We start from the raw sequence: 11187 nt of genomic DNA, 5'->3' as shown, positions 1-11187 counted from the left end.
CCACCATGCACAGCTTAAGCACTAATTTTTAGTGTGTGTTTTGCAGTACTATGCAGGAGTGGACTTAGGGTTATTGTTTTACCTCCAAACTCCAGGCCTGGTTTTTTTATTTATTTATTTTTGGGTGGTACTGGGGATGGAACCCAGGGGCCTTCTACCTCTAGGCTACACTCCCAGACCTATTTTCTATTTTATTTGGGAACAGGGTCTCTTAAGCCAGCTCAGGCTGACTTCAAACCTGCGCGATCCTCCTGTCAGCCTCCCAAGCACGGGGATTACAAGGGTGTCCACCACGCCTGGCTCAGGCCTATTGTTTTTATCCTTTTTTTTTTTTTTTGAAACAGGGTCTAAGTACCTTAGGTGGGCCACAAACCTGCGATCCTCCTCTCAGGCTCCCACTGTTTCTAATAGCCAAAACCTGCACATAGCTGGGCACGGTGGCACAAACCTAGGATCCCAGTACTTAGGAAGCTGAGATGAGGATCACAGGTTCAAGGCTGGCCTCGGGAACATATTGAGACCCTCAGCAACCTTGCAAAACCCTATTTCAAAATTAAAAGACAGGGGATAGCTCAGTGGGAAGGGTCCTGAGTTCAATCTCCAGTATCCCCACACACACACACAAGTTTGTGTGGGGGTGCATGTGTATCTTACAAATGTTTGCATAACTTCTATGGCAAAACAAGTGACTAAGATTTTTACTTCTGGAAATTAATTTCAAGATAACAATATGAAGTGAGCATAAAGACTTATCTATAAACATCTTTATATTAATAAAAATGTATTTTACTTATTTATAAAAACTTAGTATCTCACAGAAAATACTGTTTGAAGTGTGCATGTGTAATAGAACACTATGTAGCCATCAAGTCACCATAATAAAATTTTTATTAAAATGGAAAATTCTCATTATAACAATAGGTGAAAAGGATAGCTTAAAACATAGTTGTGTGGTCTGATCAGTATTAAGAGTTGTTAAAGTAGCTAGGGGTGTAGCTCAGAGGTAAAATGCCCCTGGATTCAATCCCCAGCACAACACACACACACACACACACACACACACACACACACACACACACCAACTTTTGTTTACCCTTGACAGGACTACAGGTGACTTTTCTCCTTTGGTTCTTCAGTCTCTTCACTCTTCTAAAAATTCACTAAGTTTTCAAATTTTCTATGATTATGTAATTAGAAAAGTTTTTATGATTAAAATATATGCTCATAGTTAACTCTAAGCTTACTTTAAAATTTGTACACTAATATGACCATGTTAAGTCACTTGGACTTGATATAAATCCAAGAAAGACCTCAACACACATCTGGTAGAGTTAAAACTAAGTAAGTCATCATTCCCAGGAAACTTAATAAAATGTTAAAGACACTACTTTGTTTATCAAAAGAATTTATTAGAAAATAGTATACATACTACATATTTAAGAGTATTGTTTCGGCAGACAGCACTCCAGCCTCATACTACAATGTCTCAGCCCTAGGGCAACCCCTGTGCTTCTGATGCTACACTCTTTAGATGGGACATTCAAGGAGTACACACAGTGGCATTTAAAGAAAGGTAATGGAGAATATGTGGTAATAATCAAACATCACAAAACTTTGGAATGTTAAAATAATGGATAACAACGATTAGTCTCAAAATTCTAGGTATCTGTATAGCCTAAAATATCAGTCACTGTGACTAAAAGTTAAAAGGGACCAACGTTCCAAAGTATCAAGTCAGTACTAAATCTTGATAAAGAAAAAAAGGAATCTGTAACCCCATAAACCTTTGTGGATTAAGTTTGTGCACATGCAAAATTAATGTGAATTTCTGAAGAAACAGAAAATGAGGAATATTAAAACAATGTATATTTTAACATAAAGCATGCATTTTCTAATTCATTCTAAACACTTCAAAGTTTAAATTTGAAGCACATTCTTCATTACTTATTTTAAATGCAGTCTGACCAGCCCCCCACTATCTGATACAAAACACATACTTGTATTTTTTAACAAAAGTGGAAATAATTCATGGGGGCTTTAACTCGTAACCACACCATCTAATTTTTCTTCAAAACTTTTATATTTGTTCACAAAAGTTAAATGTTAAAAGCAATTTATAAAATGTCACCCAATTCCCAAATGTCACTGAATGAAAACGCAGGAAAAGTATGCATTGCATGATTAATCAGCTCAAGCACAGCAACTTGCCACAAAATCTTCAAGGTGTGAACCATCTTTAACTCAAAATAGATTGCAAATTCACACCACCGATTACAAAGTTCTAAACTAAAACAACTAAAGAGGTGTGTGCTGCTGATATTTGAAACACTGTCTTAATATTTTATTAAAAGAAATATACTTCCAAACTTCTTTCCCATCATAATCTGAACACAAACTTCAATTAAAAATATAGATGTCAGTAAAATACCATATTACAAATGCCCAGAAATGTAGAATGAAAATCAAAATCTGCCTGGAAATACTTTGAGGATTACAACCATAGCCTAACAAAGCTTATTAACTAAGTAGCACAATTACTATTGGGGCCAACATCTCAAAATAGTTTGCCTATGAAAGCTAGCACCAAGAAAGTATTATGCACAAAAAAAGTGAGAAACATATACTCTTGACTTTTAAAAAAAGCACAGTACTACAGAGTATTGCTCTTGCTAGGAAGTTTAGCTAGTAAAAGGGTCTGTCTCACTAAGGCATGTTTACCTTGGCTCCACTAATATTTCCTCTATATCCCTTCCAATTATTTGGTATCTATTGAAAACTATTACTAGAATGACAGTTCAAAATGGAAACAAGTCATTTTTCTCTTAAGATGCCAATTAAAATGGCATTATAAACATTTAAACTTACCTTTTATAAAAAAATTAACAGATTCGAATTACCTTAACAAAAGCAACCAAATCCCTAGTCCCTGAAAGGTTAATCAAAACTCCATCACTTAATTTTCTTCTCCCTTTATCAAACAGTTTGAAGGTCTAGAATTTTGCAACATGGCTATTGGCCATTACATGATCACCAAGTTAACACTTTCTTCACTGTGAAACATTTGGGAATTTCTCAACTATACAAAGAATCATTAGTGATTAGACAGATCCCTGAAGCCAGTGAAACGAGTCTCATAACTCTTAGTCCCAATGGAGGGTCACCACTTAACAGCAATTCTCCAGTTGCCACAAATGATTTTTCATCTCTGACAGCTAGAAGATATTACAAAAGAACATGACTTCTACAAAATCAACACTTTTTCCAAATTGTTTTTGAAATCCAACATAGACTTTGCACTGCCAAAGTTGCAATCTAGCAAATCAAACTGCTTCATCTCAACTGGAGAAAAAAAGGCACAAAAGAAAAACAAGCAGCATAGCCTTTATTTGGTGATACAACAGGTGAAGTTTAAACACTAATTTTACTTATGTGATTTTTTTTCTAAGCAATTTATTTAGATATGTGCTTTAAAAATACACATTAAGAACCCTGCAAATGGTATGTTCTACTTAATATCTGAAATATCTTTCATGGTAATACATTATTTAATTTCCCATAATGAAGAGGGGGACAGTCATAACGATCATACTTTAAAGTCTGAGAGAATAAATTTGTTTTATATATATCTCTTCCAAAAACCAGTGCACTTAGAAGATTCTAATTTATGCACTCCATGGTTCTAATCAAAAAGCTATACATCTTCCAATATCCACATTATAACACAGTCCTCATAAAAATGCACATTCCTTTATACCCTTTATTTTCCCTAGACTTTGTTTTATCTGGAGAGGAGAGTAGATATAGAAGTTGCAGTGCAGAACTATATTTTAAAACAAAACATTATATCCTACATTAAAAAAAATAATTTTATCAAAACCAAGTTTCAGTCACAGTTATGTATGATTTTCAGTTAATGGTACATGTTGAAATTGCACTTTGCAGATATCTTGATAATGTCCTTTACAGCGCTCCCCATTTCAGCCTATGTTTTTTTCAGTAGACACAGGTTCTTCCAGAGTTTTCTTTTGGCTTCCCTTCCGAGAATATTTGTATTTGTCTACATAGGCTTTAACCAGATTTGCCACTTTAGTAGAATTTACTTCTCCACTCTTACTATGACAAACCTAAGAAAAAAGGGGGGGGGAAATTTTTTTTCATGCTTAAAAGGATTAAAGCAAAATAGAAAGCTTTGTAAAAACAATCCCAAAGTGACAGCCAAACTAATTTACATGTTGTGTACCTCATATGAATGATTCAAAATGCAAAAAAGTAGACAAAAATTAACAAAAGCTATTCAACTTAAGTGTCTCTTCATTAAAACAGAGGAGGGTTCACAAATAATGTGCACAAAACTCCACTAGAGCTAAAACTTACTTTATCTACTGCTTTCCGTACAATCTCTTTATATTCTTCCTTGGTGATATCTTTATTTTGGTAAAATGGTTTAATAGCCAACTTTACCTCCTGTGCTGCTTTTTCTTGAATTTGCAATTTCTGATGAGAAGAAAATGTATAATTATTATTTGCCAATCACATACTTCAAAAAAATTTCTTAAAAAAATACAAAAGTAAAAATTGACAGTTTTACAATGAACTCTTCAAATATTAGTAAGTCAGATAATACTTACTTACTAATACATATATCAAATATCCCTAGAAATAGTTATTCAATATTACCATTAATTCATTGAGCATAAGCACATCTAGATAGGATCCTTTAAGTAATAATGAAATTTAAGTCTATCAATTATAAACTTCATCACCCATACAACAGAAAGCTGATATTTTTTTCATCTTTATCATATACAGAATTGTGTAGGTTGCTCTCAACTTTGAACTTGCCTTGTCTGTCTTCGAGCTATCTGCGCTGGCTTCCACTGTAACACTTACTTTGCTTTCTGCCAATTTTACAGCAGCATTAGAGGCTTTGCTGTGACTTGATGACGAAGTGTTACCAGAACTTGGTCCCTGAACTGTTCCCATGTTTGCTGGGGCTGCTGTCGGAGCAGGCAGGACTGGTGTACTCATGTTATTACCTACATGAGAAGCACTAGGAATACCCTGTTTTAAAGAGTTATCGGTTAATGAGTTACTTATATTCAAGTCTTTTAGTCATTTATTAGAAATAACATTAAAAACACAAAGCAATTCAACCTGAGTATTTAAGAGAAATGCATATTTTGGGTTATGTATATATATATAGGACCATTTGAAGGAAAATGAAAAACATTTTTAAACAGCCATATTTTACTATTTCGATGACTTTTAAATTATCTATGTGTAGTATTCCAACAGAAACACAAAAACAGTAAGGGAAAAAATGGCATTTGAGCAAATATATCTTCCCTGTAAGGCTTTTTAGGAATATTAAATAAGTGTACCCCAATTTAGTAAGGATAGGAGAAAATGAGAAAATGACAAAAAGCTTAGAGTGAGTTGATAGGAGAAAAAGACATGAGAACCTAAATTCTCAAATCCCATTTTCCTACTCTTCCAACTATATCATATTGTCAGGATTAGACATAAAGTCACAAGCATGTACACAATCCAAATTATTCAAATTCAGTCTCGCAAAGGCATTTTTTTAGCATGGTAAATTCACAGAAATGGAACACAAATGGTAAAAGAAAATGATCATCTTTATCTAACATTTCTCCAAACATGATAATACAAACTTTATGAGAGCAGTAATCATTAGTTCCCATCACCTGCTCCAAACATTCAGTTAAAATAAGGGAAAATTTTAAAGCACCTCCACTCGATTCTAAGTTTAACTCAGAATTTTTCTTTTCTTTTGCAGTACTGGGGGTTGAACCTAAGGCCTGTATTCACTAGACAATCACTCTGTAACAGTTCTACATCCCTAGACCTTTTTTAAAAGAGTTTTTGAGGCAGGATTTTTCCCCCCCAGTACTGGAGATGGAACCCCGAGGCATTCTACCTCCAAGCTACCCCCCCAGACCTATTTTTGATTCTTTCTTTATTTTGAAACAGGATCTGAGTTGCAAAAGGCCTAAATAGCTGAGGCTGTCAGTGAACCATGATCCTCCTGTCTCAGCCTTCCAAATGTTGGGATTACAAGCGTGCACCACCACACCAATTGAGACAGGATCTTGATAAAATGCCTATGCTGGTCTCAAATTTAATTCTCCTGCCTCTGCCTCCCAGGTAGCTACTGGTACGTACCACAACCAGCAGAAAAAATTGGTTTTCTTAATCTGACATAAACTCTGTTCAATATAAATAATGGAATATATGTAGCTTGCATTTGATATTTATTATATGTTCAATTAATTGTCCCTTTTTGGGGTTGGGGTGGGGGCTAAAAAATAATGAAAACGCAGATTATGAAGGTTTACCATAAGTGTAATCACATAAACAATTGTTTCTGAATGCCAGAAAGCCCCTTATCAACTGCCCCTTAAGACTAAATGTTTATAATGACTATGTTGATTACATTTTAGTTTCTAAAAACGTACCTGCAACTGCTTTCCATCTGGCTGTGAAGCAACATAACTGACTTGCTGGGATGGTGGGGGAGGGGGTGGTGGTGGTGGTAGTCCCTGAGTTAGACTGGTAGGAGCAGCTACCTGCATGAGAGGCATTCCTGCATGAAGATGCATGGGCAGCTGAGGATGGATGTTAAAAGGACTGCGCTGGATATTCATCAAGGGGGCATGAACACCCATTGGGTATGGGAACATATTCACAGGCTGGTGTTGTGCGCTCATCTGTTGGTGAATTACATTCATTTGTGGTTGCATCATATTTATAGGTAGCTGAGAACCATCAACTTGTTGGTTTGTTTGGTCTTTAAGGTTAGAATCTATCAAAAGAAAAAAGGGTTGTGAAAACAAAACCCACCTACAAATCTCCTTAAACAGAGAAGTAAAGAACCTCTGCTTACAATAAAGTTAAACAGCAACAAACTCAGAATACCAAAACCAATCTCCAATTCTTTAATCTTACTTTTAAATAATGTAGAATGATTTTCTATCTAAAGTATTAAAATTTTCAGTAAGTTCATGTAATAACATGAATATGTATGAATAACATGTATGACATTAACATTAGCAAAGAATCAGCAATTCAAGAAACTTACCAGTTAAAGATTATATAAAATTTAATTGGCTATACTAAAATACTTAAGTAAAGTCAATGTTAATTTTTATTTTTTTAATTTTTTTGTGCAGTACTGGGGATGGAACCCAGGGGCATTCTACCTCTGAGCTACACCCTCAGCCCTATTTATTATTCTTTATTTTGAAACAAGGTCTCACTGAGTTGCAAAGGGCCGCACTGGGTAGCGGAGGCTGTCTGGGAACCCCGTTCCTCCTTTCTCAGCTTCCCAAATGCTGGGATTACAAGCCTGCGCCACACACCTGGCTCAATGTTTAATATTTTCAACAACTTTTTTTCTTGTAATGTTCTTAACAAGAAAAGCCAAGGAGCCAGGCGTGTTGGCACACGCTTGTAATCCCCGCACTGGGTATGCTGAGACAGGAGGATCACACAGGTTCAAAGCCAGCCTTGCTGGCTTAAGAGACCCTGTTTCCAAATAAAAGTATAAAACAGGTCTGGGAGTATAGCCCAGAGGTAGAAAGAAAGGTTTCCAGGAACCCCAGTACCACCAAAAAAAAAAAGAAAAGCCAAGGAAAGATAGACATTATTAAAACAGTGACTTATTTTTATGAGGACAATGATCAAGAGATAGTCAAGTACGTACTTCTGAAACAAATTATGTAAGTTAAATCCTGTACAGAAACACCCCACATTCTTCTACTATAGCAAACACTACATAAACATTTGATTTAGAGAGCAGGTAGGGTTAAAAAAAATTCACGTATGTGTATACATATTATATCTTGTACTTATTAACAATGAGGGCTCAGTTTAACATTATAAAAACAATGAATAAGGATCATTTCAATTTACACAAATAAGATAATAATTTACAACATTTCTCTTCAAGTAAAAGAGCATCAATAAACAAGCAGAATACCATTACCCTGTTCAGCAGTCTCCTCTTCTTGTCTCATCCATCCAGACTGCAGACCTGAGGAATTCCTCCCCCGTCGCGAGTAGTAGTTTTGTACATCTGCTGGTAGAGTCTTCCTCACAGCCCAACTAGATGCAGAGGTCCACCCTGACCTATCTGCTGGTGTATCAAATGAGAACTCTTGCTCGCTCTTCCGCTTATAGGGCTGCTGTTCCATAAACTTAAAAGAATCATTCCCTGCACTATTTGAATTCCCTGAGAGGGGTTTTCGGTTTTGCCACCTGTTTTCATTTTGATCTGTGTAGGCAAAATTACCTCTGTAAGTGCCTCTGCCCCGATTACCTCTACCGCGATTAGACATCCAACCAGTGCCAAAGTTTTTATTCCAAGAATTCCCTGAATTTTCATTTCTATTTTCTTCCCAGTGGGAATCTTTTAACTTTTCTGGATTTCTGGTCCTAGGATCAGGCCCAGAATTTATTTTTTCTGTTACCCAATTGGGACAGTCATTTCTATGACTGTCAGCAGAATTTGGATCATTAGCATCTAAATTGGTATCATTTTTTTCTTTTCTTGTATTTTCATTCTGCCTCTCTAGGTCATTCCTTCTGTACCGATCATTTCCCCGTGGACATCTCCAACCATCACTTGTCCATCTTTCCTTCCACCGTGGAGAGTAACTTTCATTTCTACCAAATGATGAGCTCTTATTTTTTGTTCTAGATCTTGACGGTGACCTAGAACGAGATCTGGACCTAGACCACCTTCTGGTTCTCCTTTCTCTATCTCGCCTCTGCCCATCTCTATCACTTTCTCTTTCTCTGCTCTGGGACCTAGATTTTTCTCTTGAGTTATCTTTTACTCTTGACTGAGATCTCTGGTTCTCTCTAGAACTATCTCTTCTTGGGGACAATGATTCAGATCTTCTGCCTTCCCTGGTATTCTCTCTTTTTGGAGATCGAGACTGAGAGTGCCTCCTTTCTCTTGCCAAATCCTTTTTTGGGGACTGAGAACGAGATTTTCTCCGTCCTCTAACAGATTCTTTCTTAGGGGATGGTGATTGTGACTTCCTGCTTTCTTTACCAGCTTCTCTTTTGGGAGATGGAGACTGAGACCGCTTCTTTTCCTGTGTAGTGTCCTTGTTGGGAGACCAAGTTGTAGAAGGAGAATGAAATCTAGATCTTCTAGTACGAGGCTTTTTGACATTCTCTATTGTATCTACTGAGCTTTCAGATGGTTGAGAAACTGTTTCATTTGCAGGATCAGAAGATGGCAAGTTTTCAGAACATTCTACCACAGAATTTTCATTCAGTTGTTTAGAGTCAGCATTTACAGATTCAATTTCAGATTCATTTTGGTCACTGCAAAATGAATCACACTCCATAGGTATTATTTCATTATTGTCCTCACTAAAATGCTTCTGAATCTGTTCAGTGTGTATGTCAGGCAGCTCTAAAGATCTGGGATGTTCAATGAGAGAGTCAGTCACTACTTCTAAGGATTTGTCCAATTCGTTTTTAAGATTATTTTTTAATAAATTATTTTCAGGATCTCGAATACTATTGAAATTTTCATTTTCTGAAGTACCACATGCTGCAGTTATTTCTGCATCTTCAGTTTTAACATGACCAAGCAATCGAATCTCTAAGCCTTCAGAAGATTTTCTGTCTACTCTTTGTATATTTTCATCCTCAGAAGATTCTAAGTTGGGACTCTTTACAAGCTCTTCTATTTTTACTGTAGAATCATTATCAGTAATTCCTGATATGGGAATCTCTATTTTTTCTTCACTAACCACTGACTCTGCATTCTCTAATACCTCACCAATGGGACTAGGTACAGGTTGGTGTACTTCAATTTCAGATCCTGAACATATAAGAAAATCATTATCTGTACATGTAACTTCCTTTACCTCTGATTCTGAAGATTCAGATGTCTGGTTTTGATCTTCCAGTGGATCACTTCCTTTTTCAAAACTATCCTTAGAACCCTCATTTCCTAAATGGAAAACATTAGCTTCTATACATGTGTTCTCAAGATTTTTATTTTCCTCCTCCTCTGCCAAAAGCACAGGAGGATCTTGAGTAGATTCAGAACACAAAGGATCTTTTTCCTCAATATCATGATTCTTGCTATGTTTCTCATTTTCTTCTGTCTGTTCACTGCAACTTTTCAAGCAATTAGCAGACTGATTTTCTGTATCTGTCTGCACAGAACAAATGTTACTATTTTCTACATCTGATGGTTGCTCTTTCTCTAATACAGGAGGTGTGTCAGATTCTCCGGTTTCCTCCTCTACTGAATCACCAGAAGATAATTTTTCTGGGGGAGGTACAGAACTCCGAAGTTTCTTTTTCGATATAGGTGGTTTTCTCCCTCTTCTCACAGATTTCCGTTTTGGAGCTTGTCTTGTTTGCTTTTCTGACTCAACTGGAGACGAAACACTCACAGAAGGATTACTGTTACTTGGGGCATCACACCTAGAACTATTTGTAACTGGGGATCTCTGAGACTGACTGAAGGTCTCCGCTCTTGTACTGCGTGTAGATCTCCTTGTAGGAGTTGTTGCTGCAGGTTTTCTTCTTGATCCTCTGGTATTTGATGTACCCGATGTTTGTTTCTTTTCTTCCCCTTCCTGTGTATGTGCTATTGTGTATCCTTTGCAAGACATACCTGATAATGTTGGAAAAAAAAAAATTTTAATGTGTTTCAAAAACTGACAATAGTAGTTGGGTGAGGAGACACATGCCTATAATCTAAATCCTTAGGAGGCTGAGACAGATGCATCAAAAGTTCATGAATGGTAACTTAGTGAAACCCTGTATCAAAATAAAAAAGAAGCCTGGAGGTATAGCTCAGAGGTAGAACTACCCTGGGTTCAATCCTGGTGGAGAAGGCAAGAGAATAGCTGGATTTAGTTAATTTTAGCATAAAAGAGCCTACAATCCAGTGAAACTAAATAATTATAAATCAAATAATTATTATCTTTTTCTTTCTGTGTAGTACTGGGGATTGAACCCAGGGGCATTCTACCTCCAAGCTACAACCCCAGCCCTATTCTTATTCTTTATTTTGAAACAAGTCTCACTATGTTTTGGAGGACTTCACTAAGTACCTGAGGCTGGCCTCAAACCTGCGATCCTCCTGACTCAGCCTTCCAAGTACTGGGACCATTGCCACCACACCCT

At 36.5% G+C, this 11187-nt stretch overlaps 1 protein-coding gene across 1 annotated transcript in view; it reads right to left on the bottom strand.

The window, feature by feature from the left end:
- Positions 1 to 3977: 3977 nt before the first annotated feature.
- SCAF11 (SR-related CTD associated factor 11) overlaps positions 3978 to 11187 on the bottom strand; it is a gene marked incomplete at its 3' end in the record, with an annotated part of 74693 nt that continues 67483 nt past the window's right edge. Inside the window, exons 11-15 of the mRNA XM_080706085.1 lie at positions 8009 to 10672; positions 6480 to 6826; positions 4843 to 5061; positions 4375 to 4494; positions 3978 to 4124 (exon numbers count right to left, since the gene is read on the bottom strand). Coding sequence (XP_080562211.1) covers positions 3978 to 4124; positions 4375 to 4494; positions 4843 to 5061; positions 6480 to 6826; positions 8009 to 10672 — 3497 coding nt within the window. The remainder of the gene's footprint in view (positions 4125 to 4374; positions 4495 to 4842; positions 5062 to 6479; positions 6827 to 8008; positions 10673 to 11187) is intronic.

Source organism: Muscardinus avellanarius, assembly GCF_963383645.1.
Source record: "Muscardinus avellanarius genome assembly, chromosome: 11".
Taxonomy (NCBI): domain Eukaryota; kingdom Metazoa; phylum Chordata; class Mammalia; order Rodentia; family Gliridae; genus Muscardinus; species Muscardinus avellanarius.
This window is presented reverse-complemented; position numbering and strand designations above follow the sequence as displayed.